The following is a 27,736-nucleotide window of genomic DNA, read 5'->3' on the forward strand; positions in this document are numbered from 1 at the left end:
GGGAGTTATGTATAGAGCTCCAAATGCAGTAGTGATGTTGGAAATGGCATTAAACCAGAAATTAGAGACGCACGTGATAAAGGTGGCTTTAATAGAAAGAACAAACAGTAAAGAGAATTACAGCACAGGAACAGGCCCTTCGGCCCTCCAGGCCTGCACCAACCATGCTGCCCGACTCAACTAAAACCCCCTACCTTTCTGGGGACAATATCCCTCTATTCCCATCCTATTCTTATATTTGTCAAGACGCCCCTTAAAAGTCACTATCGTATCTGCTTCCACAACCTCCCCCGGCAGCAAGTTCCAGGAACCCACCACTCTCTGTGTAAAAAATCTGCCTTGTAAATCTCCTTTAAACCTTGTCTCTCGCATCTTAAACCTGAGCCCCTGAGTAATTGACTCTTCCGCCCTGGGAAAAAGCTTCTATCCACTCTGTCCATGTCTCTCATAAGGTTGTAGACTTCTATCAGGTCACCCCTCAACCTCCGTCGTTCCAGTGAGAACAAGCCGTTTCTTCCTCATAGCTAATGCCCTCCATACCAGGCAACACCCTGATAAATCTTTTCTGTACTCTCTCCAAAGCCTCCACGTCCTTCTGGTAGTGTGGCGACCAGAATTGAAGACTATGTTCGAAGTGCGGCCTAACTAAGGTTCTATAAAGCTGCAACATGACTTGCCAATTTTTAAACTCAATGATGAAGGCAAGCATGTTGTATGCCTTCTTGACTACATTCTCCACGTGTGTTGCCACTTTCAGTGACCTGTGTACCTGTACACCCAGATCCCTTTGCCTATCAATACTCTTCAGGGTTCTGCCATTTACTGTATATTTCTTATCTGTATTAGACCTTCCAAAATACATTACCTCACATTTGTCCAGATTAAACTCCTTCTGTCCAAGTCTCCAACCCATCTGTATCCTCCTGTATCCCCTGTTGGCCCTCATCGCCATCAGCAAATCCACCAACTTGGGGCCTGTCAAAGGCCTTACTGAAGTCCATATAGACAACATCATTAAGACTGGGGCTATAGTCACTGGAATTCAGAAGAATGAGGGGAGATCTTATGGAAACATATAAGATTATGAAGGGAATAGATAAGATAGAGGCAGGGAAGTTGTTTCCACTGGCGGGTAAAACTAGAACGTGGGGACATAGCCTCAAAATAAGGGGAAGCAATTTTAGGACTGAGTTGAGGAGGAACTTTTTCACCCAAAGGGTTGGGAATCTGTGGAACTCCCTGCCCAGTGAAGCTGAGGAGGTTACCTCATTGAATGTTTTTAAGGCAAGGATAGATAAATTTTTGAACAGTAAAGGAATTAAGTGTTATGGTGAGCGGGCAGATAAGTAGAGCTGAATCCACAAAAAGATCAGCCATGATCTTATTGAATGGCAGAGCCGGCTCGAGGGGCCAGATGGCCTACTCCTGCTTCTAGTTCTTATGTTCTATAAGGGACCTTATCAAAGGCTTTACTGAAGTCTATGTGGACAACATCCACTGCCCTATCCTCATCAATCATTTTCATCACTTCCTCGAAAAACTCAATCAAGTTAGTAAGACATGACCTCCCCTTCACAAAACCATATTGCCTCTCATTAATACGTCCACTTATTTTTAAGTGAGAATAAATCCTGTCTCAAAGCGTCTTCTCCAATAATTTCCCAACCACTGATGTAAGGCTCACCGGCCTGTAGTTATCTGGATTATTCTTGCTACCCTTCTTAAAAAAAAGAACAATATTGGCTATTCTCCAATCCTCTGGGACCTGCCCTGTGTACCTCCCCTGTAGCGAGTGAAGGCCCTAGCAATTTCCTCCCTTGCCACTCTCAGTATTCTGGGGTATATTCTATCAGGCCCTGTGGACTCATCTACCTTAATGTTTCTTAAGAACCCCAATACCTCCTTTTTGATCTCAGCATAACTCAAACTATCTACACATCCTTTCCAAGACTTATTGTCCACCAAGTCCTTCTCTTTGGTGAATACTGACGCAAAGTACTCATTTATTATTTCACCCATTTCCTCTGGCTCCACGCATAGATTCCCTCCCTTGTCCTTGAGTGGGCCAACCTTCTCCCTGGCTACCCACCTGCTCTTTATATATGTATAAAAAGCCTTGGGATTTTTCTTAACCCTGCTGGCCACTGCCTTTTCGTGACCCCTTTTAGCCCTCCTTACTCCTTGCTTAAGGTTCTTTTACTTCCCTTGTATTCCACAATTGCTTTGTGTATTCCCAGCCTCCTAGGTTTGAAAAATGCTTCCTTTTTCTCTTTGACTAGGCTCATAATATCTCTTGTTACCCAAGATTCCCAAAACTTGCCATACTTACCTTTCAAGCTTACAAAAATGTGCCGGTCCTGAATCCCTATCAACTTACACTTGAAAGCCTCCCACATGCCAGATGTTGATTTGCCCTCAAACATTTGCCCCAATCTACATCCTTCAGTTTCTGCCTAATATTGTTGTAATTAGCTTTCCCCCAATTTAGCACCTTAACTTGAGGACTGCACTTATCTTTATCCATCAATACCTTAAAGTTTACTGAATTGTGGTCACTGTTCCCGAACTGCTGAAACATCGACCACTTGGCTAGGCTCATTCCCAATACCAGTTTCAGTGGCCCTTCCCTAGTTGGACTATCTACACGCTATTTCAAGAAGCCTTTCTGGATGCTCCTTACAAACTCTGCCCCATCCACATCCCTAGCCCTAAGTGAGTCCCAGTAAATACAGGTGAAGTTAAAATCTCCGCCCGCAACAACCCTATTATTTTTACACCTTGTCAAAATCTGCCTGCATATCTATTCCTCTATCCCTGCTGGTAGTTGAGTGGCCTATAGTAAACCCCCAATATTGTGACTACACCCTTCCTATTCCTGAGCTCTACCCATATTGCCTCGCTGTATGAGCCCTCCGAGGTATCATCGTGCAGTACAGCTGTGATATTCTCCTTAACCAGTAGTACAACTTCCCCACCCCTTTTACATCCCCCTTTATCCCGCTTGAAACATCTGTATCCTGGAATGTTAAGCTGCTAATCCTGTCCTTCCCTTAACCAAGTCTCTGTAATGGCAACAACATCATAGTTCCTAGTACAAATCCAAGCTCTAAGTTCATCTGCCTTACCTGTTACATTCTAGCATTGAAACAAATGTACTTCGTCCCTCTTTGATTAGTAACCTCACCTTGCCTGCTCTTTCTCTGAGTCTTACTGGCCCTACTCTCTGGTTCCCCTCTGCCAAACTAGTTTAAATCCTCCCGTGTGATATTAGCAAACCTCCCTGCCAGCATATTTATGTCCTTCCAGTTTAGATGCAAACCATCCTTCTTGTACAGGTCTCACCCGGCCTGGAAGAGACCTCAATGATCCAGATATCTGAAACCCTCCATCCATGGGCAAGGTTTTAGAAAGAATTATTAGGGATAGGATTTATAGTTATTTGGAGAGTAATGAATTGATTAGAGATAGTCAGCATGGTTTTGTAGCGGGAAGGTCGTGCCTTACTAACCTTATTGAGTTCTTTGAGAAGCTGACCAAAGAGGTGGATAGGGGTAAGGCAGTAGACGTGGTATATATGGATTTTTAGTAAGGCGTTTGATAAGGTTCACCATGGTATGCTTCTGCAGAAAATGCAGATGTATGGGATTGGTGGTAATTTAGGTACTTGGATCAGGAATTGGTTAGCAGATAGGAGACAGAGGGTGGTGGTTGATGGTAATTATTCATCATGGAGTTCGGTTACGAGTGGTGTGCCTCAGGGATCTGTTTTGGGGCCACTGCTGTTTGTAATCTTTATTAATGATCTGGATGAGGGTATAGTTGGGTGGATTAGTAAGCTTGCTGATGACACCAAAGTCGGAGGTGTGGTAGATTGTGAGGAAGGGTGTCGAAGTTTGCAGGGTGACTTGGACAGGTTGCAGAGCTGGGCCGCGAGGTGGCGGATGGAGTTTAATGCGGAGAAGTGTGAGGTAATCCATTTCGGTAGGAATAACAGATGTGTTGAGTATAGGGCTAATGGGAGGACTTTGAATAGAGTGGAACATAGAACATAGAACATTACAGCGCAGAACAGGCCCTTCGGCCCACGATGTTGCGCCGACCAGTTACAAAAACAATGACCCACTAGCCTATACCAATCCCTTTTCGTCCATAAACCTATCCAGAGATCTCTTAAACGCCCCCAAACTAGACGCATTTACAACCGCAGCAGGCAGGGCATTCCAATCCCTCACCACCCGCTGGGTAAAGAACCTACCCCTGACATCCGTCCTGTAGCTACCCCCCCTTAATTTAAAGCCATGCCCCCTCGTGCTAGCTTTCTCCATCCGAGGAAAAAGGCTATCACTATCCACCCTATCTAAACCTCTAATCATCTTATATGTTTCAATAAGATCCCCTCTTAGCCGCCTTCTTTCCAACGAAAACAACCCTAAATCCCTCAGTCTCTCCTCATAGGACCTCCCCACCATACCAGGCAACATCCTAGTAAACCTCCTCTGCACCCTCTCCAACGGAGGAGCAGAGGGATCTAGGTGTATGTGTACATAGATCCCTGAAAGTTGGGAATCAAGTAGATAAGGTTGTTAAGAAGGCGTACGGTGTCTTGGCGTTTATTGGTAGGGGGATTGAATTTAGGAGTCGCAGCGTCATGTTGCAACTGTACACAACTCTGGTGCGGCTGCACTTGGAGTACTGTGTGCAGTTCTGGTCCCCACATTACAGGAAGGATGTGGAGGCTTTGGAGAGGGTGCAGAGGAGGTTTACCAGGATGTTGCCTGGTATGCAGGGGAGGTCCTATGAGGAGAAACTGAGGGATTTGGGGTTGTTTTCACTGAAAAGAAGGCGGCTAAGAGGGGATCTTATAGAAACATATAAGATGATTAGAGGTTTAGATAGGGTGGATGGTGATAGCCTGTTTCCTCGGATGGAGAAAGCTAGCACGAGGGGGCATGGCTTTAAATTAAGGGGGGGTAGTTATAGGACGGATGTCAGGGGCAGGTTCTTTACCCAGAGGGTGGTGAGGGACTGGAATGCACTGCCTGCTGCAGTTGTAAATGCGCCTAGTTTGGGGGCGTTTAAGAGATTGGTGGATAGGTTTATGGACGAAAAGGGATTGGTTTAGATTAGTGGGTCAATGTTTTTTTTTAAAAATAAGACTGGTCGGCGCAACATTGTGGGCCGAAGGGCCTGTTCCGCGCTGTAATGTTCTATGTTCTATGTTCTATCCTACACTAGCAGTTTAGCCATGTGTTGAGCTGCACTATCTTCCTATTCATAGCCTCACTAGCACGTGGTATAGGATTTTTCAAGAGTAAAGGAATTAAGGGTTATGGTGAGCAGACAGGTAAGTGGAGTTGAGTTCACGAATAGATCCTGAGATTACAATCCTTGAGGCCCTGCTTTTTAACTTTCTGTCTAACTCCCTAAATTGTAGCTGCAGGACCTCATCACTCTTCCTGCCAATGTCATTCGTATCAATACGTACCATAACTTCTGGCTGTTCACCCTCTCCCTCAGAATGCTTTCTGCCCATTCAAAGACATCCTGGACGCTGGCACGAGGGAGGCAACATACTATGCTGGAGTCTCTCACTCCACAGGAGCGCCTATCTGCCCCAACTATCAAGAGCCCTATAACTATTGCTCTAGTCATCTTTGTCCCTCCCTGCTTAACAACAGAACCAGCCACGGTGGCACTGCTCTGGCTACTAATATTATCTCCATCTTCCCCAATAGTATCCAAAATGGTATAATTGTTAGAAAGGAGGACCACCACAGGGGATTCCAACACTGACTGCCTGCCCCTTCTAGCGGTCACCCATCTATCTGCTTGCACCTTGGGTGTGACCATGTCTCTAAAGCTCGTATCTATGACGCTTCCCACCACCTTCATTCTCCTAAGTGCATCCAACCTATCTATGTGGTCTAAGGTGCTGCAGTTGGGTGCACTCCCTGCAGATGTAGTCATTCGTGATGCCGGAAGCGTTACGGATCTCCCACATCTCACAAATGCAGTCCTTAACCCCACTAACCGACAATATGAGCATCGATTAAACTATTTAAGAAAATTTATAAAATTTTTACCTTCACTTTTACCTTCTCACAGTGGCCTTTTTTTTGGTCAGAGGAGGAGGAAGAGAGGGAAACTCTAATGTAGTTGGAATTAGAATTAGAATTCCTACAGCACAGAAAGAGACCATTCAGCCCATCGAGTCTGCACCAACTACAATCACACCCAGGCCCTACCCCTATATCCCTACATATTTACCCACTAATCCCTCTAACCTATGCATCTCAGGACACTAAGGGCAATTTTAGCATGGCCAATCAACCTAACCTGCACATCTTTGGACTGTGGGAGGAAACCGGAACACCCAGAGGAAACCCACGCAGACACGAGGAGAATGTGCAAACTCCACACAGACAGTGATCCAAGCCGGGAATCAAACCCAGGTCCCTGGAGCTGTGAAGCAGCAGTGCTTATCGCTGTGCTACTGTGCCACCCAATTTCGGGCTTACCACTCCTTGACACCAGATCTTCCGCTTCCTAATTCTTGGTTGATGTTGTTGGTCCGACTTCTCCTAGAATGCACCAGTGAAGTCCCTCAGCCGCCTCTACCTGATGCTGTAACACTTGTTTATCACTGGAGGTGTTATTCCGCTTCCCACTTCTTGGTAGATATTGCGAGTATGACTTCTCCCAGACTCCTGGGATGGCAGGACTGACGTATGAGAAGAGATTGATTTAGTTTGGATTATATTTGCTGAAGTGCAGAGAAATGAGGGGACATCTCATAGAAACCTCCTAATTCTAACAGGACTAAACCGGGAAGATACAGGAAAGGTGATGCCAATGATTGGGTGTCCAGAACTAGGGGTCATAGTCTAAGGATAAGATATAAACCTTTTAGGACTGAGATGAGGAGAAATGTCTTCACTCAGACAACGGTGAGCCTGTGGAATTTGCTATCCCAGAAAACAGTTAAGGCCAAAACATTGTGGGGGTGATTCTCTCAGCCCACTGGGCTGCTCAAGTAGTGCAGCAGGCAGGGAGATATCAGCAGAGGTTATTCCACGGGCTTCCCACTGGACGTCATGACCTTCGCACCTCTCCGAGACTAAGTTTTTTTGGCGTAATCTGCTTCACACAGGAAATCGGCATGGAGCTGCTTATCATACATAGAACATAGAACATTACAGCGCAGAACAGGCCCTTCGGCCCACGATGTTGCGCCGACCAGTTTTTTAAAAAAAAAACACTGACCCACTAATCTAAACCAATCCCTTTTCGTCCATAAACCTATCCATAGATCTCTTAAACGCCCCCAAACTAGGCACATTTACAACCACAGCAGGCAGGGCATTCCAATCCCTCACCACCCTCTGGGTAAAGAACCTACCCCGACATCCGTCCTATAACTACCCCCCCTTAATTTAAAGCCATGCCCCCTCGTGCTAGCATTCTCCATCCGAGGAAAAAGGCTATCACTATCCACCCTATCTAAACCTCTAATCATCTTATATGTTTCAATAAGATCCCCTCTTAGCCTCCTTCTTTCCAGCGAAAACAACCCCAAATCCCTCAGTCTCTCCTCATATGACCTCCCCTCCATACCAGGCAACATCCTGGTAAACCTCCTCTGCACCCTCTCCAAAGCCTCCACATCCTTCCTGTAATGTGGGGACCAGAACTGCACACAGTACTCCAAGTGTGGCCGCACCAGAGTTGTGTACAGTTGCAACATGACGCTGCGACTCCTAAATTCAATCCCCCTACCATTCTCAATCCCCCTACCAAATCTCCATTCCGTATCATTAGTGAGTCTGGGACTGAAATCTCTCCACTAACGGCATACTGGTGGCCTGACCCCACTGGAGAAAGAGAGACCATTGTGCCCTGGAGGTGGGGGTAAGGAGGGGCGCCCCTTGGGCAATGTCAGCCTGTACCTTGCACTATCCACTGGGCACCTTGGCATTGCCCACTGGGCAGTGCCAGAAGGGTGGGGCCAACAAGATGTCCCAACTCCTGTATTCGATGTTCTGACCAATGAAACCAAGCATGCTGAATGCCTTCTTCACCACTCTGTCCACCTATTAATCTACTTTCAAGGAGCTATGAACCTGTACCCCTAGATCTCTTTGTCCTATAACACACCCCAATGCCCTACCATTAACTGAGTAAATCCTGCCCTGCTTTGATGGACCAGTGCATCACCTTGCATTTATCAAAATTAAGTTCCATCTGCCATTCATCAGTCCACTGGCCCAATTGATCAAGATCTTGCTGCAATCCTCAATAACCTTCTTCACTGTCGACTGTGCCACCAATCTTGGTACCATCTGCAAACGTACTAACTATGCCTTCTAAATTCTCATCAAATCATTAATATAAATAACAAATAACAGTGGACCCAGTACCGATCCCTAAGGCACACTGCTGGTCACAGGCCTCCAGTTTGAAAAACAACCCTCTACAACCACCTGTCTTCTGGTCATCCAGCCAATTTTGTATCCATTTGGTTACCTCACCCTGGATCCCGTAAGATTTAACCTTATGCAACAACCTACCATGTGGTACCTTGTCAAAGGCCTTACTAAAGTCCATGTAGACAACATCAACTGCACTGCCCTCATCAACTTTCTTGGTTACCTCTTCAATAAATTCAATCAAATTTCTCGAGCAGACTCGTTGGGCCAAATGGCAGTTCTGAAGTGTAGTGATTCTATGATTGTGGTTCTGGACAGTCTGGTGAAGGCAGAGGAGCTGGAAAGAGTGTTGGACTAGTCTTTGCATATTGCGCTGGGACCTTTGAACTCACCTGATGACGAGGGAGGACCAATTAGATGCCTGCTGTCCAGGAAATTCAGGGGCGTTGTGCCTATGCATAATTAATGAGGCTCCCAACAAGGAATCTGGCCAGCGGGAAAGGAACCACCGGACACGTGCATCACCACACCTGGGGTATGACCTCATCCCACCCAGCTTTCGGCAAGGCAAAGTGGTAAGATCGGGTGGGAGACGAAAAATTAGTAACACAACTTGCCTTGCTGAAAGTACCTGTATTGCAGGCGAAATCGGCTTTGCACCTTGGCGTGTTTAGCATGTCATTTTAACGAGTCCTGGATGCTCTCATTCAGTCTCACCTTACCTGCAAGAATCACCACTAGTCTCTACCAGTGGGGCCAGACATGATGGCCTCACTGGGGGCATCAAGGGCTGTTGAAGCACTTGGATGGTCAACGGCAGGGCTAGGCAGTGTCCATGGAGTAGTGCTACCCTGGCACTGCCGACCAGGCACCATACCTGTCACGGGGAAGTGCTGAGGGGATGGGGCCTGAGTAAGTATAAAGTTATGATGGGTGGAGAGAACATTGCTCTGCAGGGGTGTGAGGGAGGGAGGTACAACCGGCAGGGAGTTGGAGGTGGCAGGAGATCACCTCCAATTCAGCCTTCTCAAATAGACCAACCTCACCACCATGTGAATCATGTGGATTCTCTGACTCCAGCAGCACTTGATTCGCTGGAGTCCAGAATCATTCCTAGCTGTAGCAAGCAGGAACAGTACGTAAATGCTCCTTGCAATCTCCACTCTCACTTCATCAATCAAAATGGAAGCAAAAAGAGCTGTACCTCGCTTCCTTGATGCGGACAATGGCAGCATGTTGTGGTGAGGGGGGGGCACCCTGTTCCCCAGGGTTGGCAGGAGACTTCATGTCAATGTGGTGGCAGATGCCTGGGATGCAGTGGCTGAGCCAGTGATTTGCAACAGCCTTACCAAGAGGACCTCACTTCAATGCAAGAAGACGATGAATGATCTGCTTCAAGGATGAGTACCCAGCTGTCTTCCCCTGGCATCAGCCCTGTCCATAACCTCTGTCATCTAACGTTAAACCTTTGCAACCTTCAGACACCCCAGCTACCAGCATCTCCCTCCAAACCACCACCACCCTCTCCCGGTCCCCATTACTTTCCCTAAAAGGCTTGTTCCAGTACCCATGGGGGCAGCACAGTGGTTAGCACACCCTCACAGCTTCAGGGACCCAGGTTTGATTCCTGGCTTGGTTCACTGTCTGTGTGGAGTTTGCACGTTCTTCCCATTTTGCATGGATTTCCTCCGGGTGCTTTAATTTCCTCCTACAGTCCAAAGATGTGCAGCTCAGATGGTTTGGCAATGCTAAATTTCCCATTAGTGTCAGAGGGACTGGCTAGGGTAAATGCACGAGCTTATGAGAGTAGGGCCTGGGTGGGATTGTGGTCAGTGCTGCCTTGATGGACCAAGCTGCAGATCCACACCCTCTTTGAGGTGTGGGTGCTAGAAATCACAAGGTAATAGGGGCATGGGCTACAGGGGGCTTCTGTCTCTTGCTCGGGCACAAGATTTTCCCACCTTTGCCTGACACCTGGCAAATCTGGAGCTATGAAGGTTATCCTGGTCCTCTGGCCTTATAGCACCTGGCTGCCACTGTCTGTCCAGCATTCTCCAGGTCCGCTTCATGCCCTTCTTCAAAACTGTCCTCCTCTTCCTCCTCCTCGTCTGATGAGACCGCCTTTTCATCTTCCTCCTCCAACATGTTGTCCTGCTACTGGGCAAGATTGTGGAGCACACAGCAAGTGATTGATCTTTGCAAACCTATGGAGGCTGTATTGAAGAATCCTGATGTGGAGATGCCATCGTTGGACTGGGATAAACACAGTAAGAAGTCTCACAACACCAAGTTAAAGTCCCCTTCCCCTTCATTACCTGACGAAGGGGCAGCGCTCTGAAAGGTAGTGGCTTTTACTACCAGATAAACCTGTTGGACTTTAACCTGGTGTTGTGAGACTTCTTACATTGAAGAATTGTGCCAGAGTGTCCAAACAGCAGAATCGTGTCTTTCGAAGGACTACGCACCACTTAATGATGCTCCTGGTGGCAGAGTGAGCCTATTTGTAGTGGGTCTCCATCTCGGTCTCCAGCCTCTACACAGACAGCATTAGCCATGACCTTAGTGGGTAACTCTTGTCCCCCTCTAGCCAACCCCTCAATTGAGGGTTACCCTTGAAGGCACGTTTGCCAAGATGAATGCGCCCAGGAAACTGTGCACAGATATGCATGATGTTGAGCTGGTGGTTGAACATCAGCTGTACAGTCGGGAAGTGAAATCCCTTTCTGTTGATGAAAGGCACTCCCTGTTGATACGTTGCTTTAAGGGTGATGTTGTTGCCATCGATCGCCCCCCGGACTTGGGGCATCCCGGCGATGGCACTGAATCTTGCAACTAAGGCATCCTGGTCCAGGTGGAAGGTGATGTAGTCTGATGCCCGACATACAGGGAATTTGTGAACTCACAGATGTACCTGTGCGAAGAAGATTGAGAGATTCCACACAGGTCCCTGTGGGATTGTTGTCGGTGCAGACTCAATGGGCCAAATGGCTTCTAACTGTACTGTAGGGATTCTATGACATGGCCTATAGTATCGTTGTCTTCTTATCTGCTCCTCAGCCTGATGGGTGGCTAGCACTTGAGCTTCTGTGGCAGCCCTCTGATGTTCTGGGGCCAGCTGCAGAGCACTGGCTCCAGTGGTCTCGCTACCTCCTGTGTGCCTCAGTGCCAGTCAGCAGTTGTAATGCAAGCTGGCCTGGCTCCAAACCAAAATCATCTTTGAACTGAGGACGTGGAAGAGAGCTAGAGGCAAAGTCAGCAATGTAATCCATCTATCCTTTCACTTTACCATCCTCCCTAATCCCATTGTGATCCAACAGTTGAGGACTGACCAACCCTCAGCATTTGCCCCACACAGTGCTGCTTTATGGGAGCTGCTGCCCACACCAAATAGCTTGCACTATCACTGACACAGCCCCATGTTCCCTCTTCATATCTGCATCTTCCTTTCCTTCACCTCCACACTTATGGAGTGCTTCATGATAGGGTGAAAGTGGATGTGACTCGATGGCCCCATGCCCATGAACTCCATGACCTTCACTGTCATTGTGTCTTCCTTTAACATCTGATTATGTGTAACCTTTGAGAGATAACTGATTGATCAGTGATGAGGAACAGTTGAAAGGAAGATCAGGGCTAGCATGGATAAGAGAGGCAGCATTTTGGTCTCACAGGCGAGGAAGCAGGCCTGGTGGAACATTCTGAATGAGCATCATGCCACCTTCTTCCAGGCAGGTTGACAGACTCCAAAGAACCGGGCAACCACAATATGACCCGACACGTTACGTTCATTTGGCAGTAGACTGTGCCCCTACCCCACCAAACTCCCAGCCCCTTCCAGTGACGGCAGTTAACGGTACGACCATATAGCCTTCAAAGAGTAACCACCCCTTGTTATGAAACGGTTCACTCCTCACAATCCCTCCCTAACACATAAGGAGCCTGTGGGCACTACGTTGGATGTTAGCAAAATGCACTGTGGCCCTTCTGGGTTTCTCGGGAATTCCAAGGGGACTTTCTCAATGAGGGACCCTTGTGACTACGTGTCTGAGCTGTAGCAGCTGTTTGCGTGTACTGGATGTTAATTGTATGTGGGCAAATGTTTCCTTCTGAAGAAGCTGCAGTGGTTAAATACCAATGATTTTGTTCAGAGAGAGATGTGTGTCTTTGCTGGTCCCTCAGTTGTACTGAGTGATATAGCTACTGGTAAAAATGAGAATCCGGTCAAAAAGCCTTTGTGATCTCCAGCAAGATTATCCAGTGGAATAATGATGAGATCAGAAGGAGCAGCTGCAGGACAGGGCAGAGGGCAACAACTTAACAAGATTTTCTACAAATACTTTGACAATGCAATGTTAGATGGGATATGGGCTGTCTACCAGCACATCTTCTTATAGAATTCCTGCAGTGCAGAATGAGGCTTCTTGGCCCATTGAGCCTGCACCAATAACTATCCCACCCAGGCCCTATCCCTGTAACCCCATGTATTTGTTCTGCTAATCTCCCTGACACTAAGGGGAAATTTATCATGACCAGTCAACCTAACCTGCACACCTTTGATGTGTGGGAAGAAACTGGAGCACCCAGAGGAAACCCATGCAGACATGGGTAGAACATGCAAACTCCACATAGACAGGGTCAGAATTGAACCTGCTACTGGGGCATTTGATCCTTCCCTCATCTGCTTTGGACTGTCAAGACAGGGAGTTCCATGAGCTGTGCCAACTGCTTGGACTCATTCAGACTTAAAGGGAAGAGAACCCCCGAAGGTTAACATATTCTGTGAGTGGAAGGAGTTCAGAGAGGGCTGACAAAAGCAGACAGTCATTAAGTAAACCCAGGGCAGGGCCAGATTGTAAATGGGCAGCTTATAAAAATATGCAGGTGTCCAGATCGGTATGGTGCGTGGATTAGCATTGAGTAGAAACCTCAGAGCTTTACATAACACAAGAGGAATAAAGACTTTCAACAGTCAAGTGCCTGAAACTGATGTGGTAGGAGATAGCTAGAACTGTGTAAATGCATCATTAAACCAATCACCTAAGAAACCCCTGTGCAGTGGGGGGGATTTCCTTTTGTCTAGCTCAAGGCCCAGTTGAGATGCTTAATTTAACATAAGAACATAAGAAATAGGAGCAGGAGTAGGCCATCTAGCCCTTCGAGCCTGCCCCACCATTCAATAAGATCATGGCTGATCTGTCGTGGCTCAGTTCCACATTCCCGCCCTCTCCCCATAACCCTCAATCCCCTCGCTTATCAAAAACCCGTCAACCCGCGTCTTAAAAATATTTAGCGAGGCAGCCTCCACCACTTCAACGGGCAGAGAATTCCAGAGATTCACCACCCTTTGAGTGAAGAAGTTCCTCCTCAACTCTGTTCTAAACCGCACCCCCCCTTTATCTTGAGGCTGTGCCTCCTAGTCCTACTGTCCTTTCTGAGTGGGAAGAGTCTCTCCACCTCTATCCTACCCATCCCATTCATCATCTTATATGTCTCAATGAGATCTCCCCTCATTCTTCTAAACTGTAACGAGTACAAGCCTAGTTTATTCAGCCTCTCCTCATAGCTCAACCCCCTCAACCCCGGTATCAGCCTAGTAAACCTCCTCTGCACTCCCTCCAAGGCCAAAATATCCTTGCGTAAGTGCGGCAACCAAAACTGCACACAGTACTCCAGCTAATTTCCCCATACAACGCATAGCGGTTTTAAGCAGGCCACTTACTTCCTTGCTTCATCTTGGAGGCCATGGTGCCAGGGCGTCACTTTTAAAGAGCAACACCAAGTCAACCTACGTGACTTCTGGTTGGGGAGGCGGGTGTATAGTGAAAGGCTGCTGAATGGGCCATCCAACCCACTAATGATATTTCAATGAGGAGTTTAGCATAATTATCAGGTTGATGCCACTCAGAGGGTTGGGGGCGAGCCGGGGGCAGGTGAGGGTCATGGGACAGGGGAGAGTCAGGGTTGTTGGAGAGTCAGCGGGTTGGAAGGTCGGGGAGGGAGAGTTGGAGTGTTGGTGGGGTGGGTTGGGGGTGGGTGAGTGTCATGGATCGGGAGACTCAGGGTTGTTGGAGAATCAGTGGGACAGAAGGTTGGGGAGGGAGAGTTGAAGTGTTGGTGGGTCAGACATGGAAGTTAGGGGTTGTTGGGCTAGTGGGTTATGGGGGGATGGTGATGTGGTGGGGTAGGGGTTGGGGAAGTGGTTGGTGTTCAGTTATATAGTTACCCAGGAGTTGGATCTGTTTTTTTCAGTCCAACATTTCCTTGGTACCTTGAGTTGGAGATTTCATCTGAGGGTTCCAGAAGCAGGGGAAATTGTAACTTTTCTATCAATTCCCATGGGATCCTTGTGTTGGGACTTTGTAGACAGAATATCTCCAATGTATGACCATCCAGAGGCCAGAAGATGTAGGCCTATTAATTCAAGGTAGTATCATAATTTACTTATTATCTCACTATTTATTGTAACTACTTGATTTTTCTAAAATTAACAATACTCAATATGGCAGTTTGAATATGTGTAGATTTTTAGTTATACTTTTTGAGCATGAATTGCCAATTGGCAGAGAGCAGGATGGGGGAATCCTTACAGTTATTATAATTAAGAAAACCATGTGCGATTTTATTTTTTTTATACATCTACTGTCTGATTTTCCATTTGATGCACTCTCCAGGCAATTTTTTTTATCCAAACAATGCAGATAAAATTAGTCTTTTGCATGTCACTACATGACTGTAACTTTAGTCCAAGCTACGTTCGATGATATTAGTGGTTTAGCACATATTAAAAAAAGCAAACAAACATCTATAAAACAAAATGTTTTTGTTTGTTTTACAAACGTTGAATTGTCTTTCAGAAATGCTTTAAGTTCATTTGACAGCAGTAATTTTTACTGTTCTTTGCATTCAATCTGTTTTTGGTTTTGGCTTCTATTTCCCTTGCCCAATCATAATTAAGACAGAATGTTATGCTAATGCCACAGAAGTGACAAACATCAATTTTTGTTGCAGCCCCAGCAGAAGGTTGTGTGTTTTTTCTCCTGTCGCCAATAGTAGCCAGATGAAGAAACATGGCTTTTGAAATGCATGTGATAGCTGGCCACATTTTATTTTCCTTCATGTGAAAAGGTCCTGTTCTCGTAAATTAGGGGGCAGATGCTCAATTCTTAATTGGATTTTTCTCAAAATGGTGCAACCAAGCATTTATTGTACCATTATATGTATCTCTAAATTATATTTCTAACTCTTAATTGAGGCATTTTCTCAAATTATGTTTGAAAACTTGAATTCTATTATTCATGCAATACAAAACATTCATGACTTTTATAATAGCATGCCTTTTAAAAGTATATAGGATGTGCTTTTGGGCTAGGTGTTAATTTTCTTTTCTTGTATGCTTTTACTAGATGAAATCTATGGAAACAACTTGATGACAGCAATGATTGATAGTTGTAACTGTTCTGACTCCAGTGATATAGAACTAAGTGATGACTGGATTGGCAAGAAATCTCCAAAGATCTCTCGAGCTAGCAAATCCCCCAAACTACCCAGGTACACAAACTACTCAGGACTAACAAATTTGATAACTTGGGTTCTTTTAAAATGAAACAGTTTTAAAAAAACATTTTCCCACTAGTTCTTCCACTTGGTCTTGCTTTATTGTTATCATTGGTGCTGGTAAATATTAAGTTTAAGAACATAAGGAATTGGAGCGAGGGTAGGCTATTCAGCCTTTGAACCTGCTCTGCCATTCAATCAGATCATGATTTAAATGGGTGGCATTGTTATAGTGATATAGTCATTTAACTAATATTCTGGAGATCCAGGGTAATACTCTGGGGATTCAGTTTCGAATCCCACCACAACAAGCGAAGAAATTTGAATTGAATTAAAGTCTAGAATTTAAAAATGGTGAAATTTGAATGAATAAAAGTCTAGAATTTAATGCTGACCATGAAACCGTTGTTAATTTTTGTAAAAACCCATCAGGTTCACTAATGTTCTTTAGGGAAAGTAATCTACTATCCTTACTGGGTATTACATGTGACCCCAGATCAATAGCAATTGGTAGATTAATGAATGTCCCTTCAAGGGCAATTAGGGATGAGCAATAAATGCTGGCAGCCAGTGACACCTCTATCACATAAAAAAATTATGACCTATTTCAACTATTCAAAAATATATAGTACTTGTATATGTATATGTTAGATACTAGACACTTAACAGAGGCATTCGTAAAATTTAACACTAAATTAAAAAAAATAGGATAAGTAACTGAAGTGTTGGCCAGAGATCATTTAGGGTCAGTAGTGATAAAGAGAGGTAGAGAGGAAATTTCAGAACTACAACATCATGGAACAATCAAAATTGGAGTAGCGCACAGAACCAGAAATAGAGAGAATGAAGGCTTGCAGGACTGGAGGAGATTACAGATACAGGGAAAGGCAAGGCCATAAAGGGATTTGAAATTAAAGGATGTAAATTTTAACATCAAAGCATTGTCAGCCCACGTATGTCAGTAAGCAGATGGGGTAATCGATGTATGAAATTTAATGTGAGGGTGTGGGGATCAGTATTTTGAATCAGCTTGGAAGGTACAAGGTAATGGAATATTATGTTTCTGCAGCATGATCTGAGCCGAGTGGTGACAGATGACAATTATGGAGGTGGATGTAAGTGGCAAGAATACGTGTCTGCCAGCTTATCCCGATCAAATGGAATGTCAAGACTGCTAACAATCTAGATCAGCCTTAGACAGTGGCTATGAAAGTGTGGATTCAGTAGCTAGGGAACAGAGATCTTGGTGGTGTTCAAAACTAGTGCCTTTGAAGTATTTAGTTGGAGAAAATTTCTACTTGTGAAGTGATGGATGTCAGCCAAGTAGGGTGACAAATCTCAATTATGGAAGGATTGATGCTGGTTTTAACGCAGTAGAGCTAGGCATAGCAAGGTACATTTAGAAGCTCACACCAAGGGGCAGCATATGAATGACAAATAGGAGGGGACTCCAGAATTGAAATACTATGCACTCTTGGCTCCAGTTGAATATCCATCTTTATTTTATCACAGCAGTTTGTGCCCTTAAACCTAGCGAAATTCACTGCCACTTTTCAGTAGATTGATTACATCATAAATTAAAAAATACCTAATGCTTTGGAAAACATTTTATATACCCCCAGTAACTTGAAAAACTTTTGTCCTGTTTAGTATTTGACTATTGAACCATGACCCAAGTGTAATTCTAAATTATTTCATTTCAACCAGAAGAGCACAAGTCTGCTAAAATTAGCCCTAGTTAGTGAGGGACTTGAGGAACTTGAGTGAATTGTCATAATTGCCCAAGCATCATGCTAATTCATGTGCATTTCTCACCAGAATCAATCTCGATGCTAGAAAATCACCCAAACTTTCAAGGGCTAGCCAGGAGATATCAAAGTCTCCACGATTACCAATTAGAAAACCTTCTATTGGTTCCCCAAGTTTAACTCGCAAAGAATTTCCTTTAGAAGATATCACACAGGTATGATGCCAGATGGGTTTGTTTGATTCTTTACTGTAGTTCTTGTTACTTTTCTAAAGTTAAATAATTAGTTCTAATTGACATTTAAATTCATATTTTTTGCAAATAATCATGTCATTATTCAGAAGAATAGAAATAATTATGGGTTTACAAAACAAACTGGATTTAACATATCTACATATTGGAGATTTGTCTAGTTTTGTGTTTTGGGATGTGTGTTAAAATGATGGCTGTTTGTGTTGGAGAGTGAACATTATCCTCTTTAAATCCAGTATGAGTGTTAATTATTCCACATAAGTTACAAGCATGAATTAGGCAAAACTCTGCCCTTGTCCTAACCTTGTACCTTAATATCAAGTTCAAATTAGTACCTTTTCCTGCATCTGCTTGATAACCAGTTTCCACTACTATAAAGTGGCATTTTGAAAGAAAATGTACTTTTTTTTTCAGCACAACTATCTTGCTCAGGTCACATCTAACATCTGGGGGACAAAATTCAAGATTGTGGGACTGGCTTCATTTCTACCAAGTAATCTGGGTGCAGGTAGGAATTCAAAATTAATAGGCTGCATAGGAGCAGGTTTGGAATTTTTATTAATTCTTTCATGGATGTGGGCATAGGCCAACATTTATGAACAAATAGCTTAATGGAATTAATGACATTAGTCTAAATTACATGGCTCATAAAACACAATAAGACCTAATGGCTAGTAAATTAGTTCTCATAAGGTGCTTGTAACGATACTATGCAGACATACCTGCAGAGTTAAAGTGTCACTGGTCACTTCCTTCCGGCGAGTTTATGACTGGAATGGAGCATGCAGATACATACTGTGCAGAGGTCACATGAGCAAGATTAAGACATTATAGATATCAATGGGCTGACATAATGCACAAATACATTGCCTTGCATAAGTATATAGGCAGTAGTTACAGTGCCACTTGCTCTGCAATATGTGCAGAGGTAGAAAGAGAAATCTGTGTGAAGAACAAGAAAAAAGGCAGTCTTTAGAAAGCCCATCCAGGAGCACCAATTTTAAGTTGGGATGAGACAGGAGCCTCAGGTGGTTTTGCTTGATCAAGGAGATTATGACTAAGTTAGGGCACCCCCTTTACAAAATCTTGGATCTTCAAATCAGTAAGGACAGCATTCCCAGTTCTTTAAATATATGGCTATCCTTTCATAGTTAGCAACTGATTCCTTTCCAACAGCAGATTGATACATTAACAACATGCCACAATTTGCAGAAATATCCAGGAGAGGCCGTGGGCCTCTATACCCCATCACTCCTCCTCCCTAACCCTAACTACAAGGAGAGAAATCCGGGGTGAAAAGGCACATAATTGTACATGGTTCTGATGTTCCAAGGAAGCATTAAGGGCTATACAGTTGGTGTGCGACCCATAGCAAGAAATTCATCTTAGTGAAAACCTGTTATTGTTGCAACATCCATGATGCTTTTATCCTGCAGCAGATAGCAATTCTAACCCTTCTTCAAGCCTCCAGAACTTACAACAGGCTACTTGGCTACAATGGACACCTGTTCACATATGACCTCTTTCCATCGTGTCACCATGAGGTAAAAGAGTCTTCTGTTAGGTGTGGGTCACATATAGTCATAGAGTTTAACAATACAGAAAGAGATCCTTTGGCCCATCGTGTTAATGCCAGTCATCAAACACCTTTTATTCTAATCCCATTTTCCTGCACTTGGTCCGTAACCCTGTATGCTATGGCTTTTCAAGTTCTCACCTAAATGCTTCTTAAATGTTCTGAGGATTCCAGCCTTTACCACCCTTTCAAGTAGAGTTCCAAATTCCCACCACTCTGGGTGAAAAAATCTTTCCTCAAATTCCTCCTAAATCTCCTACTTCTTATCTCAAATCTATGGTTATTGACCTCTACCAAGGGAGAAGGTTTCTTGCTAACTTCCTTATCTATCTCCCTCATAATTTTGTACAGCTTGATCCTGCTGTAAGGAAAACAACCAATTCAGCCTCTCTTAGTAGTAGCTGAAACACTATAAGTCCAGCAACATCCTGGTGAATCTCCTCTGCATCCTTTCTAGTGCAATCACATCCTTCCTGTAACATGGCGAACCAGAACTTCTTAACATTACTCTAGCTGCCTAACGAGCATTTTATTCATCTCACAATTATCTCCCTGCTCCTATATTCTATGCCTCAGCTAATTAAGGACATTAAGAAGCCTCACAACACCAGGTTAAAGTCCCACAGGTTTATTTGGTAGCACAAGCCACAAGCTTTCAGAGCGCTGCTCCTTCATCAGGTGAGTGGGAGTTCTGTTCACAAACAGGGCATATAAAGACACAAACTCAATTTACAAAATAATGATTGGAATGGGAGTCTTTACAGGTAATCAAGTCTTAAAGGTACAGACAATATGAGTGGAAAGAGGGTTAAGCACAGGTTAAAGAGATGTGTGTTGTCTTCAGCCAGGACAGTTAATGAGATTTTGCAAACCCAGGCAAGCTGTGGAGGTTACAGATAGGAAGACATGAATCCAAGATCCCGGTTGAGGCCGTCCTCGTGTGTGGAACTTGGCTATCAGTTTCTGCTCAGCGGTTCTGCATTGTTGTTTGTCGTGAAGGCCACCTTGGAGAATGCTTACCCGAAGATCAGAGGCTGAATGCCCATGACTGCTGAAGTGTTGGATGCTGTAGACGAGTATTGAAAGTGCAGGGGGTACTTAAGAAAAGAAATTATGAGAGTTAAGTGGTGCAGGGGGTACTTAAGAAAAGAAATTATGAGAGTTAAGTGGTGCATGAAAAAACACTGTTAGGCCCAGCAAGAAGGGAATATGTTGCCTGGTGATTGTTGAGCAGTGTTCATTCATCCGTTTTCATAGCGTCTGCATGGTCTCCCCAATGTACCATGCTTCAGGACATCCTTTCCTGCAGCGTATCAGGTAGACAACATTGGCGAAGTCACAGGAGTATATACCATACACCTGGTGGATGGTGTTCTCACATAAGATGATGGTATCCATGTCAATGATCCGGCATGTCTTGCAGAGGTTGCTGTGGCAGGATTGTGTGGTGTCATGATCACTGTTCTCCTGAAGGCTGCGGACAGTGGTCTGTTTGAGGTTGTGCAGTTATTTGAAGGCAAGAAGTAGGGTTATGGGGATGACCTTGATGAAATTTGTCTTCATCGATGACATGTTGAAGGCTCAGGAGAAGATGTGTAGCTTCTCCACTCCGGGGAAGTACTGGACGATGAAAGGTACTCTGTCCGCCGTATCCCATGTTTGGCTTCTGAGGAGGTTGATGCAGTTTTTCGCTGTGGCGCATCGGAACTTTCGATCGATGAGTCAATTGTAATATCCTGATGCGATGTCATCATATAGTTGTTTCAGTGATTGTTCACCATGAGTCCAATGGAAGAAAATGCCATTGATGTATCTAGTTTATAGCATGGGTTGAAGGTCCTGAGCGGTGAAGAGGTCTTGTTCGAACCTGTGCTCATCTGCTTCATCCTGGACCATAATGTCTTCACCTTCAACAACCAGTTCTTCGACCAGACACATGGAACAAGCTGCGCATGAAGATGTTGGCATATTGAGGTGCGAATTTGATCCTCATGGCTGTTCCATGTGTTCAGTTATATCATAGTCCCCCCTTCTTGCTTTCTAAGCGTACACCATCATTTTCCATAATGAACACAGATGCAAAACTTCATTTAATACCTCACCTACATCTTTCAACTCCATACAGAGGTTGCCACTTTGGATCTGAATGGATCCTACTATTTCCCTGGTTGCCCTTTTGCCCCGAATATACTTAGAAAACACCTGGGCCTAACAGTGTTTTTTCATGCACCACTTAACTCTCATAATTTCTTTTCTTAAGTACCCCCTGCACTTTCAATACTCGTCTACAGCATCCACTGTTCTCAGTCCCTTGAATCTGCCATAGCCTCTCTTTTCCCTCTTGTCCTCTATTTCACATGATGGGAAGTAGTCTCACAACACCAGGTTAGAGTCCAGTAGGTTTATATGGCAGTACAAGGTTTCAGAGCACTGCCCCTTCATCAGGTGACTGGGAGTTGTGTTCACAAATAGGGCATATATAGACACAAACTCAATTTATGAGATAATGGTTGGAATGCGAATCTTTACAGATAATCAAGTCTTAAAAGTACAGACAATGTGAGTGGAGAGAGGGCCAAGCACAAGTTAACGAGGCGTGTATTGTCTCCAACCAAGACAGTTAGTGAGATTTTGCAAGCCCAGGCAAGTCATGGGGATTACAGACAGCGTGACATGAACCCAGGATCCCTGTTGAGGTCATCCTCATGTGTGCGGGAACTTGGCTATCAGTTTCTGCTCAGCGATTCTGAGTTGTTGTGTGTCATGAAGGCCACCTTGGAGAACACTTACCTGAAGATCAGAGGCTGAATGCCCGTGACTGCTGAAGTATTCCCCGAATGGAAGAGAACACTCCTGCCTGGTGATTGTCGAGTGGTGTTCATTCCTCCGTTGTCGTAGCGTCTGCACGGTCTCCTCAATGTACCATGCTTCTGAACATCCTTTCCTGTAGCGTATCTTATTTGCAGCTGTCAAATAAACCTGTTGGACTTTAACCTGGAGTTGTGAGACTTCTTACTGTGCTTACCCCAGTCCAATGCCGGCATCTCCAGCTATTTACCATTTATATAGATGATCTGGAGGAGGGAACCGAGTGTATGGTGTTGAAATTTGCTGATGACACCAAGATTGGTGGAACGGCAAATTGCACGGAGGGTGTGGAGAGTCTGCAGAAGGATCTAGATAGGCTGGGCGAATGGACCAGGAAATGGCAAATGGAATTTAATGTTGGCAAGTGCGAGGTGGTCCACTTTGGTAGGAATAATGGTAGGAAGGACTATTACTTACGGGGCGAAAAACTGCAACAGGCGACGGTGCAGAGGGACCTCGGGGTCCTTGTGCATGAGTCGCAAAAACCCAGCCTGCAGGTGCAGCAGGTGGTCAGGAAGGCTAATGGGATGCTGGCCTTCATAGCGAGGGGGATTGAATATAAAAGTAGGGAGGTCTTGCTGCAGCTGTATAGGGCATTGGTGAGGCCGCAGCTGGAGTACTGTGTGCAGTTTTGGTCGCCGTACTTACGCAAGGATATCTTGGCCTTGGAGGGAGTGCAGAGGAGGTTTACTAGGCTGGTACCGGAGTTGAGGGGGTTGAGCTATGAGGAGAGGCTGAATAAACTAGGCTTGTACTCGTTAGAGTTTAGAAGAATGAGGGGAAATCTCATTGAGACATATAAGATGATGAATGGGATGGATAGGATAGAGGTGGAGAGGCTCTTCCCGCTCAGAAAGGACAGTAGGACTAGGGGGCACAGCCTCAAGATAAAGGGGGGTGCGGTTTAGAACGGAGTTGAGGAGGAACTTCTTCACTCAAAGGGTGGTGAGTCTCTGGAATTCTCTGCCCGTTGAGGTGGTGGAGGCTGCCTCGCTAAATATTTTTAAGACGCGGGTTGATGGGTTTTTGATAAGCGAGGGGATTAAGGGTTATGGGGAGAGGGCGGGAATGTGGAACTGAGACACGACAGATCAGCCATGATCTTATTGAATGGCGGGGCAGGCTCGAAGGGCTGGATGGCCTACTCCTGCTCTTATTTCTTATGTTCTTATGTTCTTATATCTCTTGATGTCCAGGGTTCTCTGGACAATTTGGTCCCACCCTTTACTTTTACAGGAACATGTTGGCATTGTACTCTAGTTACTTTTTCAATGACTCAAAGGACAAAGGAAATTACAGCACAGGAACAGGCACTTCAGCCCTCCAAGCCTGCACCGACCATGCTGCCCAACTTAGCTAAAATCCCCTACTCTTCCGGGGACTATATCCCTCTATTCCCATCCCATTCATGTACTTGTCAAGACGCCCCTTAAAAGTCACTACCGTATCTGCTTCCACTATCTCCCCTGGCAACAAGTTCCAGGCACCCACTACTCATGTAAAAAATTTGCCTCATACATCTCCTTTAAACCTTGTCCCTCACACCTCAAACCTATGCCCCCTAGCAATTGACTCTTCCACCCTGGGAAAAAGACTTCTACTGCTCTGATGTGGATCTTTTTACAAGTCTTTGACCAGGTTCTGTCTTATCCTCTTAAATTCAGCCTTTGCCCAGTTTGGAACTTTACTCCTGGTCCATCTTTGTTCTTTGCCATAATTACCTTAAATCTTATCGAGCTTATGGTCACTATCACTGAAATGCTCTCCACTGACACCTCTAACACCTGCCTGGCTTCATTTCCCTAAATTTAGGTCAAGTAACATTCCCCTCTCTTGGGGAATTTTCTATGTGCTGGTTCAAAAAGCTCACTTTAAGAATTCCACCCCCCTCTAAGCCTTTCACATTTTGCACATCCCAATTAATATTGGGGAAGTTGAAATCTGATTTTTACCCTATTATTTTTACATTTCTCTGAGATTTGTCTACATATATGCTCTACTGCCTCCCCATGACTGTTTGGGAAGATGCGGAACAGGGAAACTTTTACTGAGACACTTCAATTGGAGATTTTTAGCAAGGAGAGTTTCTGTTCACCACCAGTGAGAATAGTTAAATGAACGTGACCAATTTCACAATAAATCATTGGGTTCAGCAACAAGAATGGTGAAGTGGAAATGACTTAAAAAAGAAATTAGATGGACTCTTGAAGGAAATAAACTTGCAGAACTATGGGGATCAAATTATTGCTTTACATAGAGCTGGCATAATGGCCAAATGGTCTTCTTCCAACAAATGACTGACTATTTTAACATAGCCCCAATCTTCCTCAAAAACTGAGCTAATCTACCTTCTGTATTTTAAAAAATGAAGCCAATTACTACAAGTAACTCCCTGAAAGATGGTGTCAAGTATGCATTAAGGTTCTACGTTATGGGCATGTGTGTTACCCATTTCTTAATACAAATTTTTTTCCATTCTCAAAACTTACTCATACTTCTGAATTGTAGTTTTTGTTGTTGGGTAGGCAAAACAGCAAGTGAAATAAATTGTTTATATCGCTTTGGATAAGGCATAAATATTTTTCTGTTTATTTTCAGCTTAATTTATTCATTTATGTTTTAGTACATTTAGAATTGCATATAATTAACAAAAATCATTTTGTCATTCTTAGTAATCTACAAAACCAGCTTGCTCCACCTTCAGCCCAGACAAATGACAATTTACTTACCAGAAGTACGGAAGCTCACAATGGACTTTATCAATATGTCTATATTCAATCCCAGTGTTTTCAGTGAAGATGAGGACGATCTTGCAGGTGAGTCTTATCTATATTTATATAGATATATTTAAACTAAGATTAGACTCAACCTGTTTTATTCCTTGATTACATAGATTGAATCCTGAATTGAACTTCTTAGTGTACAGGCTTCTTAGTGTATGGAGTGCAGGAGTACGCATCCTCCTGCTCTCCATAGAAATGCAGCTTAAATCATTTTATGGTCATTATATCTGCAGAATTTCTCAAAATATTTCCAATAACACTAGCCACATACAGAGATATGTCTTTAAACTTGCGCCAAGCTAAGGGCAAGTTTTTGTTTTCGTAACATCCACTTTTATTATGGCAATGGGTCACAGATTCACAGGATCCTTACAGTGCAGAAGGAGGCCATTCGACCCCTTGGGCAGAATTTTACGACTTCTTTACGCCCGTTTTGCAGCAGGAAAATGTCATAAAAATCAGGCGTAAAGCAGCTAGCGCAAATGGCATTTCCATGCCTGTCGCGATTTTAAGTCACCCAGATTTCCAGCGCGGTCAGCCTCTTGCCGGAAATGGGTGAGAGGCTGACTGCTTTTTTAACATTTTAAATGTTGAATTTCATGTGTTTAGCGAACTTGGAGCTCAATCATTTGGACTTGCTTGCCAATATGGCTTCATGGCCCTTATGAGAGGTTCTCTCACAAGGAAGGAAAACACCTGCTCCCATGAATGGGGAGCAGTCGTGTTGGCCTTGCCAATGGACCTGGAGGCCATTGAATGCAAGGCAGGGGTGTCCCTTGGACAGTGCCAGATTGGCAGTGCCAATCTGGCACTGTCTGGTACCAGGACAGTGTCCATCAGATACCTGGGCAATGCCCACTGGGCAGTGCCAGAGGTCAGGCCTGTGAGGTCAGTGCCAGGAGGTGGGGCCAATGGGGTATGCCATGCGGAGCCAGGCTCAGAGCTCACAAGGCTGTGTCCTCAGCCCCCTACTATACCTCTTATACATCTATGACTGTGTGGCCAAATTCCTTCCAACTCGATTTATAAATTTGTTGATGACACCCCCATAGTGGTCAGATCTCATACAATGAAGAAACAGAGTTCAGAAATTAGATGAAGAATCTGGTGAACTGGTGCGATGACAATAATCTCTCCCTCAGTGTCAACAAAATGAAGAAGATTGTCATCAACTTCAGGAAGTGTAAAGGAGAACATGCCCCTGTCTACATCAATGGGGATGAGGTAGAAATGGTTGAGAGCTTCAAGCTTTTAGGTGTCCAGATCACCAACAACCTGTCATGATCACCCCCATGCCGACACTATAGTTAGCAAGGCCCACCAACGCCTTTATTTTCTCAGAAGACTAAGGAAGTTTGGCATGTCAGCTACAACTCTCACCGACTTTTACAGATGCTCTTTAGAAAGCATTCTTTCTGGTTGTATCACTGCTTGGTATGTCTCCTGCTCTGCCCAAGATTGCAAGAAACTACAAAAGATCATGAACATAACCTAATTCATCACACAAACCAGCCTCCCATCCATTGACTCAATCAACACTTCCTGCTGCCTCAGAAAGCAGCCAGCATAAATAAGGAACCCAATGTACCCGGGACATACTCTCTTCCATCTTCTTCCATTGGGAAAAAGATATAAAAGTCTGAGGTCATGTACCAACCAACTGAAGATCAGCTTCTTCCCTGCTGCCATCAGACTTTTGAATGGACCTACTTCGCACCAAGTTGACCTTTCTCTACATCCTAGCTATGACTGTAATACTACATTCTGCACTCTCTCCTTTCCTTCTCTATGAAGGGTATGCTTTGTCTGTATAGTGCAGAAGAAACAATACTTCTCACTGTATACTAATACATGTGACAAATCAAAATCAGTGAGGGGTTGGGGAATGTGGGGGCGGGCCAAATGAGGGAAGGGGGGCCTGCTGCCACTCTGCCTGTGATCAATGGGGGCAGGAGAGACTCTGGGCAGCAGGGTCTCCATCTCAGGCCGCGGAGGGGTTGGGGGCTCATTGAAGCTGTCTGCAGTAACAAGGGCCTGACAGCTCTCTCTCTTTCTGTCAGACTTCTGCTAATGTGCATGTGCAGCATGAGAGGTCTGCATATGCGCAAAAACTCCCTCTACAGACTGTCTGGCAAGTTAAGCCCCACCCACAGCCTTGGTGGCTAGAATCTGACTAGCCCATCTTTTCAGAGACAGAATGTATAAGGTGGGGCATGAAAACTCACTGGAAAAGAGGATCTGAAACTCTTCCATTTTCAGCTGGACACAGAGACCCAGCCAGCAACTGCTCTTGGCCACAGCTCGCAGCTCTAGAGAGAGAGAGAGAGAGAGCAACTGCTGTCTGACATAGCAACTGTTTCTGTCACAGCTAAGAGCTATTTGTTCAAAGCTTCATCTGAATAGAAAAGATACCGAAAGAAAGCCTCATCTCGATAGTGAAGGCAGAGTAAAGAAGACAGAAGATTCTAAGGGGATGCTGTTTAGATAAATACAATTTCCTACTTACTAACAAAAAAACTTTTCTTAGTCA

The 27,736-nt window shown here is 44.6% G+C and overlaps 1 protein-coding gene across 3 annotated transcripts in view; it reads left to right on the forward strand.

The window, feature by feature from the left end:
- The window catches only part of tulp4a (TUB like protein 4a), a 378,343-nt gene that overhangs the window by 302,580 nt on the left and 48,027 nt on the right, over positions 1-27,736 (forward strand). For all 3 annotated transcript variants that reach the window (XR_013888258.1, XR_013888259.1, XM_080200309.1), the window contains exons 9-12: positions 15,830-15,974; positions 17,799-17,943; positions 18,394-18,487; positions 25,096-25,239. Coding sequence is in view for 1 of the 3 variants with exons in the window: in XM_080200309.1 (XP_080056435.1) it covers positions 15,830-15,974; positions 17,799-17,943; positions 18,394-18,487; positions 25,096-25,239 (528 nt within the window). In the remaining 2 variants the exon portion in view is untranslated. The remainder of the gene's footprint in view (positions 1-15,829; positions 15,975-17,798; positions 17,944-18,393; positions 18,488-25,095; positions 25,240-27,736) is intronic.

The sequence above is a fragment of the Carcharhinus amblyrhynchos genome, chromosome 12, assembly GCF_965287045.1.
Source record: "Carcharhinus amblyrhynchos chromosome 12, sCarAmb.v2.hapA, whole genome shotgun sequence".
Lineage (NCBI taxonomy): Eukaryota > Metazoa > Chordata > Chondrichthyes > Carcharhiniformes > Carcharhinidae > Carcharhinus > Carcharhinus amblyrhynchos.